At 46.8% G+C, this 21606-nt stretch overlaps 1 protein-coding gene across 1 annotated transcript in view; it reads left to right on the top strand.

The window, feature by feature from the left end:
• The window catches only part of RPS6KA4 (ribosomal protein S6 kinase A4), a 59605-nt gene that overhangs the window by 19998 nt on the left and 18001 nt on the right, over positions 1–21606 (top strand). Inside the window, exons 7-13 of the mRNA XM_060254438.1 lie at positions 4727–4830; positions 5965–6115; positions 7963–8124; positions 14281–14406; positions 14993–15126; positions 17502–17595; positions 18367–18537. Of these exons, the coding sequence (XP_060110421.1) occupies positions 4727–4830; positions 5965–6115; positions 7963–8124; positions 14281–14406; positions 14993–15126; positions 17502–17595; positions 18367–18537 (942 nt within the window). The remainder of the gene's footprint in view (positions 1–4726; positions 4831–5964; positions 6116–7962; positions 8125–14280; positions 14407–14992; positions 15127–17501; positions 17596–18366; positions 18538–21606) is intronic.

Genomic DNA, 21606 nt, shown 5'->3' with positions numbered 1-21606 from the left:
TACTACAGAAGTTGTTTCATATGAGATGCACTAATTTTAGAACAGACTGAGGGAAAAACTAGTTTATACCAGGGTGTTGGGAATTTAACAAGAAGAATTAAATTATTAAGCAGGCTCACACTGCTGAAATGCTTTATAATTTAGTAAGAGTTTTGTAGAGAATGAAACAAAGAAGAATTTCCATTTAACTATACGCTGTTGACTTTCATAAAAAGAAACTGAAAATGAATGTCAGATACTGTGTATTCTTTGTTCCAAGGAGGTAGCTCAGTATAAAAAAGATGCGGGATTCATAGAGAAACATTCAATTTCTGTCTGAGCTCTTTAAACTTACCTTGCACTCTTTGGGGCCAGCTGGTGGAAGTGCAATTCACTTCAGTACAGTTAATCAAGGCAGAGATTTTCATGCATACTATGTACAAAGGCAGGAGACCACTTTAGCCAATTCATGGGTGTTTGTCAGAGTTCATAAAGATGGTAAAAAGAGCTTTAGATAACATTTTGTACTCTGTTTCCAGGGCTCCCTGTGCAAACCGCATTAGAGTATTTATTCTACAGTTTTCATGAAGTGCTTATAGTGGCTAACAAAAATGTAAAAACAACATGACAGATACGATCAATACAGAAGAAATTTACAACAAGCAGCTGCAGTTTATAAAAAGAAGCAGAGTTCTTGCTGTCAGTAGCTGAATCAAAAAAGACAGCCATGCCCTGACCTGGATAGTCCAGGCAAGGCCAATTTCATCAGATCTTGGAATCTAAGTAGGGTCAACTCTGGCAAGCACTTGGATGCAAGACCTCCTTGGATGGAATACCAGCAGTGGGGAGGGCAGAGGCAGGCTTTATTCAGCCAACTCCCTGAATATCCTCCAGGCCCCAAAAGGGGTCAGTCCCCAGACGTCACCATGACTTCCAAGTACAGACACACACACAAAATATAAAAATACCAAAAAGAGAGAGAGGGAGAAAGAGACAGCGATCACTTTTATTTTATTTTATTTTATTTTATTTTATTTTATTTTATTTTATTTTATTTTATTTTATTTTATTTTATTTTATTTTATTTTATTTTATTTTATTTTATTTTATTTATAGTTCACCTTTCTCACTGAGACTCAAGGCAGACTTAACATTCCCAAATACCCTCAAGGCAGACCTATTCAAGACTGATATCTCCCTGGAAGCTAACATGACCAAGCTGAAACTATCATACTTATTATGAGAAGCAGGGCTTTTTTGTAGCAGGAACTCCTTTGCATATTAGGCCACACACCCCTGATGTAGCCAATCCTCCTGAAGCTTACAGTAGGCCCTCTACTAAGAGCCCTGTAAGCTCTTGGAGGATTGACTACATCAGGGGTGTGTGGCCTAATATGCAAAGGAGTTCCTGCTACAACAAAAAGCCCTGATGAGAAGATAAAAGTCATGGGAAAAGACAATGATGCTAGGAAAAGTGGAAGCATCAGGAAGAGAGGAAAACCTTCTGGGCGTGGAGCAGGTATCACTTGAGGATGTGTGGGGAGAGATATTTGTGAATTCATTGCACGGTGCAGAGGGTTGGACTAGAGGACCCTGGAGGTGCTTTCCAACTCTATGATTCTGTGGCCCAACAGGAGGTGGATAGATTCTTTTTAAAAAAGACCTGAGAATGGCTGCTAGCGATAGAACGTTTTGGAGAACATCACTTCATGTGGTCACCATACGTTGGAAGCAACTTGTCGTCACTTAACGCGCACACAGATAATGTAGGGAGGAAAGAGACAAGATGGTGGGGTTGCCAGTTCCAAGCTGGGAAATCCCTAGAGATTTGGAGGCAGAGCATATAGTGGGTGGGGTTTGGGGAAGGGAAGCAGCTCAGCCAGGATGAGATGCCGTAACATCTATCCTCTAAAGATGGCGTTTCCCCCAGGGGAGTGATCCTTGTAGTTTGGAGGTGAACAGTCATTCCAGGAGAACTCTAGCCCCCACCTGGAGGCTGGCAACCATACAAGGCAGGTTTCGCAGGATGGGGAGGTTCCACAGTCTGAGTGCTGTGGCTGAGAAATTCCTCCACAGAACGTACACATATAGATAGAGGCAGGGCTTTTTTTGTAGCAGGAACTCCTTTGCCTATTAGGCCACAGCCCCCTGATGTAGCCAATCCTTCAAGAGCTTACAGGACTCTTAGTACAGGGCCTACTGTAAGCTGCAGGAGGATTGGCTACATCGGGGTGTGGGGGTGTGGCCTAATATGCAAAGAAGCTCCTGCTACCAAAAAAGCTCTGGATAGAGGACAAAAGAATGGTTATGCCCTTGCTTGGACCTATTTAAAAGAAGGGTTGCCAGCTCTGGGTTGGGAAATTCCTGGATATTTTGGGGGTAGAACGTTGGGGAGGGACCTCAGCAGGGTACAATGCCACAGAGTCCACTCTCCAGAGTGGCCATTTTCTTCAGAGGAACTGATCTGCATAGTCTGGACTCTGTGGATATTAGGCCACACACCCCCCCCCCGATGTAGCCAATCCTCCTGCAGCTTACAGTAGGCCCTGTACTAAGAGCCCTGTAATACTAATAGTCAGAGATCCCCAGGTGCCACCTGGAGGTTGACAACTGTAATTTAAAAGGAGAAGGTTATGTCTCACAGAAGCTGCCTTATAGTGAGGTAGAAGACTGGTCTACCGAGGCCTGTTTTGTCTCCTGTGACTGGCAGTGGCTTTTCAGGGTCTTAGGCAGGGTTTTTCTTTGTAGCAGGAACTCTTCTGCATTTTAGGCCGCACCCCCCTTATGTAGCCAATCCTTCTGGAGTTTACAATAGGCCCTGTACCGAGAGTCCTGTAAGCTCTTTGAGGATTGGCTGCAGCAGGGGGTGTGCGGCCTAATATGCAAAGGAGTTCCTGCTACAAAAAAAGCCCTTAGGCAGAGGTCTTTTCTCATAACTTCGTACCTGATCCTTTTTAACTGGAGATGTTGGGAATGAACCTGGGTCCCTCTGTATGCAAAACACAGAAGCACAGCCCCCACCCCTTCCTTCTTGTCTTACATCTGTGTTTTTATTCCCTGATATCGGTCCTCAAGTACAAAAACATTGGCTTGTTTGTTTGCAAGAACTGACACCCTGCCAGCTAACCTAAAGGTTTCTCTCAGAAGCTCGCAACTGAAAGCCAAGATTCCACCAAGATTCAATAATTCATTACATTCCTATTGAATAATCAGTAACGAGAGGTTTTAGCCAGGATAGCTCAGTGGAAGATCCAAATGCAAAGGCACTCTGCCCAGAATTTCTGAGGGAGGATTGTTACATACAGATGTACGCATAAGCGGAGTGTGAAAGGCATCAGTCTTGCAAGATGATAGCCCTTTAAAGATTAAAAAATGTTTTAGATAGATCACCACATCCCTGTAGCTAATGGCAAGAGAATATATCCAGACTATTGATTTTCAATTGATGGGTCAAGCACGGAGATCGGCATTAAGGTCTGCTAATGTTTACGGAGGAGCCCTGCAATGCAGAGTGGTAAGCTGCATCACTGCAGTCCAAGCTCTGCTCATGACCTGAGTTTTATCCTGGTGGAAGCTGGGTTCAAGTAGCCAGTTCAGGGTTGACTCAGCCTTCCATCCTTCCGAGGTTGGTAAAATGAGTGCCCGGCTTGCTAGGGGGAAAGTGTAGATGACTGGGGAAGGCAATGGCAAACCACCCTGTAAGATCTCTGCCAAGCCCTGTGGCGCAGAGTTGTAAGCTGCAGTACTGCAGTTCTAAGCTCTGCTCATGACCTGAGTTCAATCCCGGCGGAAGCTGGGTTCAGGTAGCTCGCTCCAGGCTGACTCAGCCTTCCATCCTTCCGAGGTTGGTAAAATGAGTACCCAGCTTGCTGGAGGGAAAGTGTAGATGACTGGGGAAGGCAATAGGAAACCACCCCATAAAAAAGTCTTACATGAAAACGTCTTGATGCAATGTCACCCCAGAGTTGGAAACGACTGGTGCTTGCACAGGGGACTACCTTTACCTTTTAACATCACCCCATGGGTCATTAATGACTTGGTGCTTGCACAGGGAACTATACCTTTTTAATGTTTACAGGCCTTTACCTGGATGGCCCAGGCTGGCTGGCAGATCTCAGAAACTGCCCCTGGATAGTACTTGGATGGGAGACAACCAAAGAAATCCAGGGTTACTATGCGGAGGTGGGCAAAGGCAAACCATTTCTGAATGTCACTTGGCTTCAGGGCTCTTTTTTTTAAGCAGGAGCTCCTTTGCAGATTAGGCCACACACCCCTGATGTAGCCAATCCTCCAAGAGCTTACAGTAGGCTGTAAGAAGAGCCCTGTAAGCTCTTGGAGGATTGGCTACATCAGGGGGGTGTAGCCTAATATGCAAAGGAGTTCCTGTTACAAAAAAAGCCCTGCTTTGCCTTGAAAACCCCATGGGGTCACCATAAGTCAGCTGTGACTTGATGGCACTTTCTACCACCAACGTTTATAGACCAAGCTGCTATCAAAGGTGCAGGAGGAGAAGCTAGTCTAAAAGCTGGCCGCTGCAGTTGTGGGCAGAACAAGATCTGATGGAGGGTGCTGGCTTTTCAGAGCTTCCTGCAGTAGACAGATGAGTAAAATGTTGTTCTCGATGGCACAGAGTGAGAAACTGGGACAGGTTCAAAGTGGATAAGGAATGAGGCAGCCTGGGAATGTCTGTGAGGGGCGGGAGCGAAGGAGGTTGTCACACCAACTAGTTCTGTGCCCTTTCTTTCAGTCTGTGGACTGGTGGAGTTTGGGCATCCTAATGTTTGAGCTGCTGACAGGCGCCTCGCCCTTCACGCTGGAGGGGGAAAAGAACTCGCAGGCTGAAGTGTCCAGGTGAGAGGGAGACTGGCTGAGACTCTGAATTAGAGGTGAGGACGGGATTCAGGGAGGACTGGAAAAGGGTGGGCCTTGGTGGACTGAGGGAGCCAACTTCAGCAGAGAGGCAAAAGGCTGTTGGGTAACGCAGAGGGGTTTCAATGCCGGGTGGCTGAGGTTGAAAGTTATTGGGAAGTTTGGCAGGAAAATTAAAGGTTGATGGGTCATGTGAGAAGGCTGTCCAGAGGCAGATATGTAATAGAGACGGGTTTGGAAGGAGAAGAAAAGGCTGATGGGTAATGTGCAAGTTCTGACAAGAGCAGGCTGCAGAAATTGGAAGAAGCAAAGGTTGATGGGTAATATGTGAAGGCTGGCATAAGCAGGCTGCAGAAATTGGAAGTAGAAGCAAAGGTTGATGGGTAACATGAGACAGTTGTCATTAGTAGGCCGCAGAAAGAGACAAGATGGGATTTGGTGAGAAAGTAGGATTGCCAGATTCCGGTTGGGAAATTCCTAGAGATTTGGGGTTGGAGCCTGGGGGAGACAGTGGAGTACGATGCCATAGAGTTCACCCCCAAAGCATCCATTTTCTCCAGGGGATCTGATCTCTACATGAGTTGTAATTCCAGGGGATTCCTAGTTCCCACCTGGAGGATGGCATCCCTATGAGAAGGGTAGAGGCTGAAGGATATCTAGAGCAGAGGTGGCCAAACTTGCTTAACATAACAGCTGCATAGAATAAACATCAAATTTTGAGAGCCACAAGACATGAATGTCAGATGTTTGAGAGTGGGAAGGAAGGAAGGTAGATAGGCAAATAGATGTGGGAGGGAGAAGTGGAAAGAAAGCAATTTTAGATGCCTTCTCTGAGCTGTTTGGCTTGGAGAAGTGATTTAAAGAGGGAAATGTCTTCTCCAAGCTGGCTGACAGGATGGGCTTCGAGAGCCACACAATATGTGTGAAAGAACCACATGTGGCTCCTGAGCCACAGTTTAGCCACCCCTGATCTAGAGGATAATAGCCAAAGGTTCACAAACTGGTGGGCAGAAGGGAATGCAGTTGGCTGTATGTGTAACACAGAAAAGGGAAGGCAGGGGCTTCACTGAGAGAGGACGAGGCCTAAGCAGTGACAAGGCTGCATCTACTTTCCAGGCGGATCCTAAAATGCAACCCTCCATTCCCATCGCTCATCGGCTCCGTGGCCCGTGACCTGCTCCAGAAGCTGTTGTGCAAGGACCCCAAGAAGCGCCTGGGCTCAGGGCCCACGGGAGCACAGGAAATCAAGGAGCACCCCTTTTTCCGGGTGAGGCATGCATCGGTGAAGCCTACCACTGTCCAGTGGCTCTCTCCCCTTCCTCGGGAAAGAGACATTCTCCCCCTGTCCTCTACAGAGCCCCTGCAATGGGCGTTGGCAGGGAATGATGGATGTTACTTACAATGCCCTCTTTTTTCTGTGCCCCCCCAGGCTAAAGTGTTACACCATGCTCATCTCTTCCCTGAATTGCAGGTGGTAAACTTTTACGAGTCTGTGTAGATGGGAGCACCTAACTGAAGACTTCTGCCCTGTTTGGGGGGAAGGGGTCATAGCTGGTTATGGGCAGGCATTGCTAATTTCAGCATAGCATAATTTCCCCTAGAAACAACAGCATCCCCATCAACTCTTCTACAGCCATTTCTGTAGCTCTGACTTTGTTTCTCTCTTTTTATGGCCTGCTAAAAAATGCAGAGCTATTAATATTCAGTCCCCTTTGCCAGGTAAAGGTAAAGAAGGTAAAGGTAAAGAAGACTGTGGCCACTCTGAGAGTCAGAGTATAAAGCGGGATATAAATCCAATTTCTTCTTCTTTAAGCTGCTAAGCTTGAGTGTTAGAAAAATGGGCATAATTCCCCTTTGCATAACTGTGGTAGCGTGCAGGCGAGGGAGAACCCACCCATCCTCACTCAATGGATTACTCTTCAACCGTCTTACTCCCACATCACCAATACAACCCAAATCTAAAAAATTTGCATGAGCTGACATGGTTTCCTGCAAGGAACCTCTGAGTGTAGAATAGGGGTCACTGGGGGTGGGTGGGGGGAGAAACTAGTTGTGAATTTCCTGCATTGTGCAGGGGGTTGAACTAGATGACCCTGGGGTCCTTTCCAACTCTGTGTTTCAGTTTCTAATGGTTGAGAGAGCACTGAACAGTATAGTCAATTGCATGCAGGTAGGCATTGAAGGAGCCCCATGGTTCAGAGTGATAAGCTGCAGTACTGTAGTCCAAGCTCTGCTCACGACCTGAGTTTGATCCTGGTGGAAGCTGGGTTCGGGTAGCTGACTCAGGGTTGACTCAGCCTTCCATCTTTCCAAGGTTGGTAAAATAAGTACCCAGCTTGCTGGGGGGGGGGGGGGGGCAGAAATATAGATCAGGGGTGGCCAACGGTAGCTCTCTAGATGTTTTTTCCCCTACAACTCCCATCAGCCCCAGCCATTGGCCATGCTGGCTGGGGCTGATGGGAGTTGTAGGCAAAAAACATCTGGAGAGCTACCGTTGGCCACCCCTGGTGTAGATGACTGGGGAAGGCAATCGCAAAAAGGCTGTGGCCTAATATGCAAATGAGGTCCTACTGGGCTTTTTCTTTTTAAAAAGTCCTGTGTGAAACAATGGTGACATCAGGGGTGTGGTCTAATATGCAAATGAGTTCCAGCTGGGCCTTTTCTATTTAAAAAAGCCCTGGCCCCACCTGCCTCAAAAGTTTCCTTTGGTGGAGAGAAGAAGGGAAGGAGGTTGTAACTTGTAACCCCTTTGAGACTCCTTAAGGCAGAGAAAAGCAGAGTATAAAGAAAACAACTCTTATTTTACTACTGCCGTGGGCAGAGAGAAGGGCAGTGCTAACACTTCTTTGCCAACAGAGGAAGAGGTGGCAGGAACAGAACAGGCAATGACTATAGCTCATATTAGCACTGGATGCGCTCCTATGCTACTGGGACATGTGCATGAAAAAAGAAGCCCAGAGTTCATTCCTAGTACTGTACGTATTTTTTAAATGCATTTTAGAGGCCCACTACCTCAACACTCTTTGGACTCTGTGGAAGGGAAGCCATGATAATTAAGCCACTTTGTGTCAGTAGCGTAAGCCAAGGTGCTTTAACCCAGCATCTTTTCTCCAGGGTCTGGACTGGACAGAACTAGCAGCCCGCAAGGTGAAGCCCCCCTTCAAGCCCCTCATCCGCAGTGAGCTGGACGTGCGGAACTTCGCCGAGGAATTCACCAGCCTGGAGCCCATATACTCCCCCGCAGGGACTCCTCCCAGCCTCGACCGCGTCTTCCAGGTGGGTGCCAAAGAGGTAGAAGCCCATCTGTGGGTACTGCAGGTGGAATATTGGGCACAGGCCATTCTCCTCCTTCCAAAGAGGTTTTTGTGGTGGTTTCAGGGCTTTTTTTGAGCAGGAAGGCACAGGGACACAGTTCCGGCTGGCTTGGTGTCAGGAGGTGTGGCCTAATATGCTAATGAGTTTCTGCTGGGCTTTTTCTACAGAAAAGTAATGTGTGAAACAATGGTGACATCAGGGGGTGTGGTCTAATAGACAAATGAGTTCCTGCTGGGCCTTTTCTACCAAAAAAGCCCTAGGTGGTTGGAAAAGAGCAGCCAAAAGGTGAACCTCCTGACCAGGGACGTTCAGAAAAAGAGGGCATAGGCAAGAGTTGAGGGGAGGAGGCCTAATACGGAGAGAGAGGGGGGACACACTATCTCATTCTGGTAATACTAGATCTGGAAGCCCTCAGGGTGAAGTTAGTTGCTGTGGCTCCCTCTCCTATTACTGCCTGCCTGCATCTGAAGCTAGATATGAAACCAACACAGCCTGGGGCTGGTGATAAGCACAGGGTTATTTGCCCAAATTGTTTGCATGCCTGCCTGGAACAAACGCTTGCTCACCCCAGGCAAACAGTTGAGAAGCAAACATTTTACTGCTTTCCCCCCAAAAATGTTTGCATGTCGATTATGGTTTTATGGAAAGGAGATGAACATCTTTTTTTTTTTAGAAAGGGAGCGTATTACTGATAAGAGGATCCCGCACTCTTTTGCTTTCAAGTTCAAACGCAGGATCGTCAGAGCGGTTTTCCTGGCATGTGAAGCCACTGATTTTAGGAAGTATCTTCCAATCTAGTCCACATACATAACACAGTCACTTCCTCATATTTAGAAAGCGGAATCAGAATGAAAGTGCTTTTCAGTTCTCCGTTTTCGCTGGCTACATGCTGTCTCGGCTGTGGCTTTGGAGCATCCATTTGGCAGCTTCCTCATTTCATTCTTTACTCTGCAGTCTGTTACGGCCAAACGGGATCGTCCTGCTTTTACGACTAAACAACTTTCCACAGGGCAAATAGCTATTCCTGGGAAGGTGAGGAGCAGGGCTTTTTTGGTAGAAAAAGCCCCAGCAGGGACTCATTTGCATGTTAGGACACACCCCCTGATGTCACCATTGTTTCGCACAGGGGTTTTTTTGTAGAAAAAGCCCAGCAGAAATTAATTTGTACATTAGGCCACACCCCCTGACACCAAGCCAGCCAGAACTGTGTTCCTGCTCAAAAAAAAAAAAGCCCTGGTTAGGAGAATGGTACAAGCAGAAGAGGTTAACTTCTCCTCCCCTCTGTGCAGCTGTTCAAACCAGAAACTTTATGGCAATTTACTGCATTTTAAAAAACTCATAAGAACATAAGAGAAGCCATGTTAGATCAGGCCAATGGCCCATCCAGTCCAACACTCTGCGTCACACAGTGGCCAAAAAAAATTATATATATATATATATATATATATACACACACACAAACACACACATATACACACTGTGGCTAATAGCCACTGATGGACCTCTGCTCCATATTTTTATCTAACCCCCTCTTGAAGGTGGCTATGCTTGTGGCCGCCACCACCTCCTGTGGCAATGAGTTCCACATGTTAATCACCCTTTGGGTGAAGAAGTACCTCCTTTTATCCGTTTTAACCTGTCTGCTCAGCAATTTCATCGAATGCCCACGAGTTCTTGTATTGTGAGAAAGGGAGAAAAGTACTTCTTTCTCTACTTTCTCCATCCCATGCATTATCTTGTAAACCTCTATCATGTCACCCCGCAGTTGACATTTCTCCAAGCTAAAGAGCCCCAAGCGTTTCATCCTTTCTTCATAGGGAAAGTGTTCCAGCCCTTTAATCATTCTAGTTGCCCTTTTCTGGACTTTCTCCAATGCTATAATATCCTTTTTGAGGTGCGGCGACCAGAACTGCACACAGTACAGTACACAAATGAGACCACACCATCGATTTATACAGGGGCATTATGATACTGGCTGATTTGTTTTCAATTCCCTTCCTAATAATTCCCAGCATGGCATTGACCTTTTTTATTGCAAACGCACACTGTCTTGACATTTTCAGTGAGTTATCTACCACGACCCCAAGATCTCTCTCTTGGTCAGTCTCTGCCAGTTCACACCCCATCAACTTGTATTTGTGGCTGGGATTCTTGGCCCCAATGTGCATTACTTTGCACTTGGCCACATTGAACCGCATCTGCCACGTTGACGCTCACTCACCCAGCCTCAACAGGTCCCTTTGGAGTTCCTCACAATCCTCTCTGGTTCTCACGATCTATTTTGGCCCTGCCTCTGCGTAGTGAAATCACACAGTAAGAATCCTTCAGTTTTATCAATGGGGCTTCAAGAATATAACTTTTAAAAGCTTTTTCAGTTCAGTTTTTATTTTAAATTTTAAAAGTATTTTTTATTTCTAGATGCATGCGTATGTGTGCGTATGCACCTGGAAGTCATGGAGACATCTAGTGACTGACCCCTACTGAGGGCCTGGAGGATATTCGGAGAGGTGGCTGAATAAAGCCTGCCCCATCTCCGATTCTGGTATTCCAAGGAGGTCTCCCATCCAAGTATTTGCCAGAGTCAACCCTACTTAGCTTCTGAGTTCTGCCCAGGCTATCCAGGTCAGGGTAGCTTTTTCAGTTCTGACAAATAAAATATTTTAAATGGCCTTTTCCTGTAAACAAGGAATGTTTGCTTTCATTTAGTACATTGCAAGTTACCTTCCATTTCCTTCAATATATCTGAAAGACAACAGTGTTGAGACTTAGTCCATGTAAGAAATGTAACTTAAACCCTATACTGAATAGTTTAAAGGAGAGATCATTAAACAAGTAAAATGTGTGTCAGTGGTTAACAGTAAGAAGTTGTTGCCCTCACCTGTAGCCCAGGCTAGCCTGATCACATCAGATCTCAGAAGTTAAGCGGGGTTGGCCCTAGTCAGTATTTGGGTGGGAGACCTCCCACAAAGTCCAGGGTCACTACACAGAGGCAGGCAATGTCAAACCACCTCTGAACATCTCTTGCCTTTAAAACCCTGTAGCGTCACAATAAATCAGCTGCAGCTTGACAGCAAAAAAAAGAGGTTGTTATGAGCCATGCTGGTACTAAAGAACAATCCAAATCCACAATCCACATAATCTATTTCATTGTGTGTTTAAAGTGCTGTCAAGTCACAGCTGATTCATGGCTACCCTGTAGGGTTTTCAGAGCAAGAGACTAACAGAGGTGGGCTTTCTGTAGCCTGCCTCTGCATAGCAACCCTGGACTTTCTTGTTGATCTCTCATCCAAGTACTAACCAGAGCCAACCCTGCTCAGCATCCAAGCTCTGCTGAGATTGGGCTAGCTGGGTCATAGAACCATAGAGTTGGAAGGGATCTCCGGGGTCATCTAGTCCAAACCCCTGCACAATGCAGGAAACTCACAAACACCTCCCCCTAAATTCAGGTCAGGGGAATACCTTTGTAAAAGGACTAACCAAATGACACATAACAGAATCCAAACTTCTGAGTTCTCCAGAAACTTTTTCTCAGGTTGGATAAGAACATAAGAGAAGCCATGTTGGATCAGGCCAGCGGCCCATCAAGTCCAACACTCTGTGTCACACAGTGGCAAAAAATGTTATATACACACATACACTGTGGCTAATAGCCACTGATGGACCTGTGCTCCATATTTTTATCTAAACCCATCTTGAAGGTGGCTATACTTGTGGCCGCCACCACCTCCTGTGGCAGTGAATTCCACATGTTAATCACCCTTTGGGTGAAGAAGTACTTCCTTTTATCCGTCTTAACCTGTCTGCTCAGCAATTTCATCGAATGCCCACGAGTTCTTGTATTGTGAGAAAGGGAGAAAAGTACTTCTTTCTCTACTTTCTCCATTCCATGCATTATCTTGTAAACCTCTATCATGTCACCCCGCAGTCGACGTTTCTCCAAGCTAAAGAGTCCCAAGCGTTTCAACCTTTCTTCATAGGGAAAGTGCTCCAGCCCTTTAATCATTCTAGTTGCCCTTCTCTGCACCTTCTCTAAAGCTATAATATCCTTTTTGAGGTGCGGCGACCAGAACTGCACACAGTACTCCAAATGAGACCGCACCATCGATTTATACAGGGGCATTATGATACTGGCTGATTTGTTTTCAATTCCCTTCCTAATAATTCCCAGCATGGCATTGGCCTTTTTTATTGCAAACGCACACTGTCTTGACACTTTCAGTGAGTTATCTATCATGACCCCAAGATCTCTCTCTTGATCAGTCTCTGCCAGTTCACACCCCATCAACTTGTATTTGTAGCTGGGATTCTTAGCCCCAATGTGCATTACTTTGCACTTGGCCACATTGAACCGCATCTGCCACGTTGACGCCCACTCACCCAGCCTCAACAGATCCCTTTGGAGTTCCTCACAATCCTCTCTGGTTCTCACCACCCTGAACAATTTAGTGTCATCCGCAAACTTGGCCACTTCACTGCTCACTCCCAACTCTAAATCATTTATGAACAAGTTAAAGAGCATGGGACCCAGTACCGAGCCCTGCGGCACCCCACTGCTTACCGTCCTCCACTGCGAAGACTGCCCATTTATACTCACTCTCTGCTTCCTATTACTCAGCCAGTTTTTGATCCACAAGAGGACCTGTCCTTTTACTCCATGATTCTCAAGCTTTCTAAGGAGCCTTTGATGAGGAACTTTATCAAAAGCTTTCTGGAAGTCAAGGTAAACAACATCTATCGGGTCTCCTTTGTCCACATGTTTGTTCACCCCCTCAAAGAAATGCAACAGGTTAGTGAGGCAAGATCTTCCCTTGCAGAACCCATGCTGAGTCTTCCTCAATAACCCGTGTTCATCAATGTGCCTACTCATTCTGTCCTTGATAATGGTTTCTACCAACTTTCCCGGTATTGAAGTCAGACTGACTGGCCTGTAATTTCCCGGATCTCCTCTGGAACCTTTTTTAAAGATGGGGGTGACATTTGCTACCTTCCAGTCCTCAGGAACGGAGGCAGATTTCAATGAAAGATTACAGATTTTTGTTAGAAGATCCACAAGTTCAACTTTGAGTTCCTTCAGAACTCTCGGATGTATGCCATCCGGACCCGGTGACTTATTAGTTTTTAATTTGTCTATCAGTTGTAGGACCTCCTCATTTGTCACCTCAATCTGACTCAGGTCTTTCAACACCCCTTCCAAAATTAGTGGTTCTGGGGCGGGCAAAAAGTTCTCGTCTTCTACAGTGAAGACGGAGGCAAAAAATTCATTTAGCTTTTCAGCCATTTCCCTATCCTCCTTCAGTAATCCTTTTACCCCATGGTCATCCAAGGGCCCCACTGCCTCCCTGGCTGGTTTCCTACTTCTAATATATTTGAAGAAAGTTTTATTGTTGGTCTTTATGTTTTTTGCAATATGCTCCTCATAGTCCCTTTTTGCCTGCCTGATCACAGTCTTGCATTTGATTTGCCACAGCCTGTGTTCCCTTTTACTAATCTCACTTGGACTGGTTTTCCACCGCTTAAAGGAGTCCTTCTTACCTTTTACAGCTTCCATTACTTTGTTTGTTAACCACGCAGGCCTTTTCTTATGCCTGTTTGTGCCTTTCCTAACTTGTGGTATGTATTTTATCTGAGCTTCTAGGATTATAGTTTTAAATAGCGTCCAAGCTTCCCCAAGGGTTTTGACCGTATGTACCTTTCCTTTCAGTTTCTTCCTCACATGCCTCCTCATCTCAGTGTATTTACCCCTTTTAAAGTTAAACGTGGTTGTGGTGGTTGTGGTAGATCCAGGTGGGTTGCCATGTTGGTCTGAAGCACTTTACTCTCAGGTTGGATGTTATTTTAAATATTCAAAAATGAGAAAAGGAAGAGGCTTCAGGACACGTTGTAAGACTGTGGTGCAGTCCGTTGTGTGCTTTCAAGGTTCGATGCAGAGCTAATGTTGGTACCCAGTGACCTAATTCCCTTTTACTTAGGAGAGCATGCAAATGCACCCACCTGCACCTGAAATGGAAGGATTCTATAATACGATTTTGCTGAATGCTCAAAGGCGCATGAATCATTCTGCTTGACGACAACAACAGCACAGGGAATCTACTGATCTCCATGCCCATTTATTTTTAGGGATATTCCTTCATCGCTCCCTCCATCCTTTTCAACCGCAATGCTGTGACAGCTGACGTGCTTGGGGCGGCGCTGGACGGGGAGCGCCCAGGAAGCGCTGCTGTGGCCCGCAGTGCTATGATGAAGGTAAGGAGGGGGAAATGGGGAGCTTTGACACATGGGAGGAGACAGTTCTCAAAGCTTCAATTGCCCTTTCTGGGAACAGTAATCAAGGGAGACCCCCAGGAAGCAGTCTTGATTAATAGAGCCACCAAGCCATCCAAAGCTTATCATAAGAACATAAGAGAAGCCATGTTAGATCATGCCAGTGGCTCATCCAGTCCAACACTCTGTCACACAGTGGCCAAAAAAACCAGGATCGATATCACACTCACCCTTACGCTGCTCAGGTCTGTCTTCTCAGCGTGGCGTCCTCCCGATTTCCCACTATTTGCGCCGGGGCTGCAGCAAACATCGCAGTTTTCACGCAGCAAACGGAAACCGCTAAAAACCAGTTTCCGTTTACTGCACGAAAACCGCGATGTTTGCTGCAGCCCCGACACAAATAGTGGGAAATCAGGAGGATGCCACGCTGAGAATATGGACGTGAGAGTGGCATAAGGTGAGTGTGAAATCAGTCCAGGGGTGTGTATGTATGTGTGTTCAGGAGGCATCCTCTCTCTGGGGAGCCACCCCCATGACCTCTGTTCTAATTCATCCTTTCTTTTTCCAGGATTCTTCGTTCTTCCAACAGTATGAGATGGACTTGAAAGAATCGCCCCTGGGTGAAGGTAGCTTCTCCTTGTGCCGTCGATGTCGCCAACGCCAAAACGGGGCTGAATATGCCGTCAAGATCATCAGTAAAAGGTGCTTGCCCTCCCTTCCCCCCTCTGCCCCCCAAAAAGGACTGGTGTAACATTTTGCTCCTTTCTGAGACCCCTTCTATGTAACACCTCTAAAGGCACCTTTCTATTGTATTCTGAGGTGTCATGTGTTATACTGCCTTGCCATTCTATGTCTTCCCACTTATTTTCACTGGCATCTATGGCTTTCACCTTAGATTTCTTAGCTGAGCTGAAAGAAAAGATGGCTTAGTTATATTTCAAATATATATTTCAAACATAATATTTGGTAGAATGACAGAATGGTCAGCATGTGGGTCTCTTTTTGAAGTAAAAGGAGACCTTTTACTCTAAATAAAACAATTGATTTTCTTAAACATGAATAGAGTTTTGTTTAGAAATTCAATGATTTCAGTATAGTTCATAAGCATAATGATTTCAGATAGGTATAGTTCTTCTTTCTGTAAGGTTTCTTAAATAGACTTAGCCACAAAGGCTTGCTTTCTCAGTTTCCACTAGGTTAATATAGGGTTGCCAGATGTCCAACCTCTTTTGGGCTTAAAAAAAAAACCCTAATGAAAATGTCTTCTTTTGGGGTTGCAAGGCTAAGAATATTCCTAGTTAGTAGAAATTATCACAGCTTAAATAGTAAGGGTATTTAGAATGAGATTTAACATAGTGATCACTTGGTTGAAGTAGTTGGAAAATATGTCCTCTGTTTTTGCTCTTCAAAATATGGTGACCCTAGCTGATAGCTTCCACAAAGTTAATTTTTTAACTTGCCACTTAGACTAATAACATCCACAAAGAACACAGATTCTTCACACTCTCTACAGCACTTCACTTGGTTCTCTTCCCCCACACACTTGGGACTCTCTCTCTCCAAACCAGTTTGGAGAGCCAGTTTGGTGTAGTGGTTAAGTGTGCGGACTCTTATCTGGGAGAACCGGGTTTGATTCCCCACTCCTCCACTTGCACCTGCTAGCATGGCCTTGGGTCAGCCATAGTTCTGGCAGAGGTTGTCCTTGAAAGGGCAGCTGCTGTGAGAGCCCTCTCCAGCCCCACCCACCTCACAGGGGGTGAGGGGAGGAAGGTAAAGGAGATTGTGGGGGAGGAAGGTAAAGGAGATTGTGAGCCGCTCTGAGACTCTTCGGAGTGGAGGGCGGGATATAAATCCAATATCTTCATCTTCTTCTTCTTCTTCAATTCCACCCTTAGGGTACAGCTGTCAGCCAATCATAACATATTTCCATCACCCATCCAGCCCATCCTCTTTCTTACTCTCAAAGCCTGCCTTTTAAAACCACAGTAGCATAATTATAGAGTGCCACATTAAAACACAGAAATAAAACACACAAACTTCAAACAAGTCAGAAGAGATGCAAGGCACCAGCCCTTTCTAGCTCATCACCCTAGTACAGGAGTGGCCAAACTGCGGCCTAGGAGTTACATGTGGCTCTTTCACACATACTGTGTAGCTCTCAAAGCCCCTACTGCCCCATTAGCCAGCTTAGAGAAGGCATTTCTCTCTTTAAATCACTTCTCCAAGCCAAGCCAACTGGCAGCATTTAAAGTTAAAGTTGCTTTCTTTCCCCCTCTCCCTGCCTTCCCCCTCCCCATCTTCCATTCCCTTCCCCTCCCCTCCAGCTCTCAAACATCTGACATTCATATCTTGTGGCTCTCAAACATATGACATTTATTCTATGTGGCTCTTATGCAAATTTGGTCACCCCTGCCCTAGTGTCTTTAAATAAAGTGTCTCATTTGAACCAGATAGAAATGATGTGCAGATATTTTGTATATCGGGTCTATATTTCCTTGGAATTTTGCACAGGGAATAGCAGTTAGTGGGTGAAGCCTCTCCCCTTCTGCCCAAAGGATTTTTGGTTGATGGGGCTGGCCCCTAGCTGCACTGCTCCCTTCCCCCAACCCAGTACAGCAAAGATGGACTGGATTCAAGATAAACGTTCCATCACTGTAATGGAACTTTCCTCCCTCTCACTGAAGCCCCCTGACGTCCACCAAATACAGCTGCTGTGGAGATAAGGAGTCCAAAGGAATGACATTGGGGGGAGTCTGCAGTGGAAAGGAAGGTGGTGGCTGGAGGTTTCCTGGGATTACAACTCATCTCCAGGTGACAGAGATCAGTTCCCATGGGGGAAATGGCTGCTTTGGAAGGTGGACTCTATGGCATGATACTCCACCAAAGTCCCTCCCCCCAACCCCACCTTCCTCAGGCTCCACCCCCAAAATCTCCAGGTATTTCTCAGCCAGGAGCTGACAACACAGAGGGAGGGAGAACGGATAGAGATTGGCAACTTGGTCAGAATCCAGCCTCAGGCATTGGAGTGTGGGCTGTTCCTTTGCATTCCATTAACCACCCGTTCAACCCTGATCCAGGATGGAAATGAATACGCAGCGGGAAGTGGCTGCCCTGCAGATCTGTGAAGCCCATCCAAACATTGTCAAGCTACATGACGTCCATCATGACCAGGTAAGGCATTTGCTTTCTTCCTCAATGAGGGAGACTGCATCTCGCAGGCCAAGCCAGGGCCATGGGGATTTAACTCCACACACAGGGGCGGGATCTTCTCCAAGCCAGGGTCCCTGCTGTCCACTTCTGGACTTTAGGTGGAAACAAGGAGGCAGGCAGAAGAAACGGCTGATTTTATTTATTTATTTTATTATATTTATGTGCTTGTTTTTATCCTTCCTTTCTCCCCAGTGGGGACCTGTAGTGGCTCCTGCCATTCTCCTCTCCTCCCTTTTATTCTCACAACCCTGTGAGGTAAATTATGCTAAGTGTGTGACTGCCCCAAGGTCACCCAGCAAGCTTCCAGGGCACGAGTGGGGATTCGAACCTGGCTTTCCAAGGTCTTAGTCCAGCACTTTAACCACTATACCATGCTGGATCTCTGAGCAAAGGCTCCATCCTATCCGCTATTTGTAATGGCCACTATTGCATACTCCTGTCCAGGGCTTTCTTTGTAGCAGGACCTCCTTTGCATATTAGGCCACACCCCCTTGATGTAGCCAATCCTCCTGGAGCTTACAGTAGGCCCTGTAAGAAGAGCCCTGTATGTAAGCTCCAAGAGGATTGGCTGCATCAGAGATATGTGGCCTGCTTCCTGTACCCTTCTGTGCCTGGTGCAGCAACTTGAGGATATACAGTCTCAGGGAGTTCCTTAGGCTAATTCTGTGCCTCAGCTCTCAAATTTTTGAGGGTTCACTCTTCTCAGTTGTTTGCACTTTCTCTCCCCCCCAGTACCATACGTATCTGGTGATGGAATTGCTCCGGGGCGGGGAACTCTTTGACCGGATCAAGAAGAAGCAACACTTCAGTGAATCAGAAGCCAGCCAGATCATGCGCAGCCTTGTTTCTGCTGTCAGCTTCATGCACGATGCCGGCGTGGTGCACCGTGACCTCAAACCTGAGGTACTGGGGGAAGTGGGAGGATGGCTGGCTTGAGCGGAGACGGCAAACGGATGAGCGAATGTGCAGAATGCCTCTGAAAAGGGTGGTGAAACCTCAGGGTTGATTCCAGGTTTGGGGAGGGGGTGTCATGAGCTGAGCACGGTCTGGAAGCAGAGTCCAGGTCCAATCTGAGGTTGTAGCCAGGAGAGTCAGAACAAGAGCCAAGTCAGGAAGTCAGGAGCCGAGTCGAGGGTCTGAGAGCGTAGTCATCTGAAGCAGGGGGTCTGGGAGCCAAGAAAATCAAGCAGGGGTGAGGTCAGAAGCCAGGGGTGGATGCAAGGTCGTCACGAATGTGACTTGTTGCTTCCATGGAGAGTCCAGCCCCAAGCAGGGGCCACGTGGGCCTCTGGCGATGCTTCAGTTAGCAAGTGGAGGAGTTCCTGTTAATACTCAGGGCTCAGCAACTGCCTTCCCTGCAAATGTGCAATCTCAGCAGTGGGTTACTAAGTTCTGGCAAAGTCGCTCTCTCAGCCAAGCCACCCATTGAGGTGAGTCAGATGGGCTGGGCTGTCTAGTTGCACCTGTGCCTCAGCTGCCAGGCCAGGTGCGGGGAATGCTGACTCAGGTGGCAGTGAGCTGTCACCTCCCGAGACATCAGAGGGCTTGGCTGCAGGCTCTAGCGGTGCTGCCAACTCGGGCAGGGACTCCCATGACAGGGCACTGGGCAGAAAGTGCTTGGGAGCCCCAGCCAGAGAGGGCTTAGGGCCCCTCCACTGCCCGCCACTGTGCCCCTCTTCCTGCTTAACTGTCCATGTGATCTCCCATGAGCCTTCTGGACAGGGCAGTAGCCAGGATTTCAGTGTTACTACTTGTTCAGAGTGGCGATGAGCAAAGGGGACAGATTGGGGGCCCTCCGATGGAGGGGGCCATACAGTTGGAAGGGGGGGGGTTGAAAGGATGGGCTCCCCTGGGCCCTACTGTAGCTACAGGCCTGCTTCTGGGCCTCTTGCCTCACCAGCTCCTTTTCAAGTCCTCCTAGCCACATGCACCACGTAACATGCCCTTACACTTACAGTGCTGGGCAACGTGTACAGTGTAGGACATTAGTGGCAGGAGAGTTTGCCAGAGGGCAAGTGGAAGGACTGTGCTGCTTTAGCCCACTAGAGGCACCACACAGTGAAAGATGCAACTTCCTGGAGCAGAGGAAATGCCATGATTTTGTAGCACTAAAGCAGAGGCACACCAACTAGGCCTGGGCTTAAGGGGCATCATGCCGTTGTGGTACAAGGAGAAGCACTGTTACTGTTGCAGTCTCATAGAATCTTAGAGTTGGAAGGGACCTCCAGGGTCATCTCGTCCAACCCCCTGCACAATGCAGGAAGCTCACAAATGCCTCCCCCACGGACACCTACATCCCCAGTGACTCCTGCTCAATGTCCGGAAGATGGCAAAAAAAAACCCCTCTAGGATTTCTGGCCAAAATGGCCTGGAAAAAAATTGCTTCCTGACTCCAAAGTAGCATGTAAAAAGGGCCATGAGAACTATGCACCCTTCCTGCCCTCCTTCTCATGATCTGCCTAAGTTCACAGAATCAGCATTGCCTGAACAATGGTGAACAATAGAAAAAAAGCAAGAATCAAGTGGCACCTTTAAGACCAACCACTTTTTATTCAGAACGTAAGCTTTCGTGCGCTCTCTTAAGCACACTTCATCAGACGAGGGGATCTGCGTTATACTGAGTCAGATCACTGATCCATCGAGGTCCGTACTGTCTCCTCTAACAAGTGACAGGCTTACATCTTTTCCATCTCCTCCTTCCTGGCCCCTTTAGCTGAAGATGCCAGGGATTGAACCTGGAGCCTTCTGCATACTAAGAAGATGCTCTACCCTGAGCCAAAGATTGTACCCTGGATGTTTGCTTATTTATGTACCATATTTATATCCTATTCTTCTTCCACAATGTTCAGGATGGTTGACGTGAAGGTATCCCATTTTAACCCCAGCAGAGTTTCATTTTTTTTTAAACTTCATTTGTATCCTCCCCAGTGGGGATCCAAAGTACCTTGCATCCTTCCCTCCTCCTCTATTTTGTTTGTGAGAAAAGATGACAACTGGTTCAGGGAGCTTTGCAGCTCAGTAAAGACCTAAACCCAGGTCTTTCCTGCTCCATTTACTACAGTGAAACTACATATAACAGTTCTGGCCATCCTGGATATTGTAGAGCTGGGAGAAGGTGCAGAAAAAGGCAACCAAAATTATCAAGAAATTGGAGCAGACTGCCTTGACCGGGATAGCCCAGGCAAGCCCGATCTCATCAGATCTTGGAAGCTAAGCAGAGTTGACTTGGATGGGAGACCTCCTTGAAATACCAGCAGTCGGGAGGACAGGGGCAGGCTTTATTCAGCCATCTCTCTGAATATCCTCCAGGCCTCCCAATAGGGGTGATCGCCATGACTTCCAGGTGCATACATATGCGCCCACGCAGACACACAAAATATAAAGAGAGAGAGAGAAGAAGTTGGAACATACTTTCCCTGGCTAAGGAAAATACTGACGAAATTAGCACTTTTCAGTTTAGAAAAAAATCACAATTAAGGAAGGATGTGATAGAGGTTTATAAAATTATTCACGGGGTGGAGAAAGTAGGCACAGAGACCTTTTAAAATCTTTTCCGTAATACTAGAATGCACGTTTACCCAGGGCATTTTTTGTATCAGGAACTCCTTTGTATATTAGGCCACACACCCCTGATGTAGCCTGTCCTCTTGGAGCTTACAGTAGGCCCTGTAAGAAGAGTCCTGTAAGCTCTTGGAGGATTGGCTACATTGGGGGGTGGGGTATAGCCTACTATGCAAAGGAGTTCCTGATACAAAAAAGCCCTGCATTTAACCAATGAAGTAGATGGGCAGTAAATTAAGAACAGAACAGAATGCCCTTCACATGATGTGTCATTAGTCTTTGCTATTCCCTGCCATGAGGCGTAAGCGAGTAGGTTGCCTAGCTTTGAAAAGACAATAGAGAAATTCATGGCAGAGGAGAGGTCTGTCAGTGGCTATTAGCCAAGTTGGCTGGGTGAACCCCCCATGTTCA

The sequence above is a fragment of the Heteronotia binoei genome, chromosome 1, assembly GCF_032191835.1.
Source record: "Heteronotia binoei isolate CCM8104 ecotype False Entrance Well chromosome 1, APGP_CSIRO_Hbin_v1, whole genome shotgun sequence".
NCBI lineage: Eukaryota > Metazoa > Chordata > Lepidosauria > Squamata > Gekkonidae > Heteronotia > Heteronotia binoei.
Note: the sequence above shows the minus strand (reverse complement) of the source record. Positions and strands in the feature narration are given on the sequence as shown.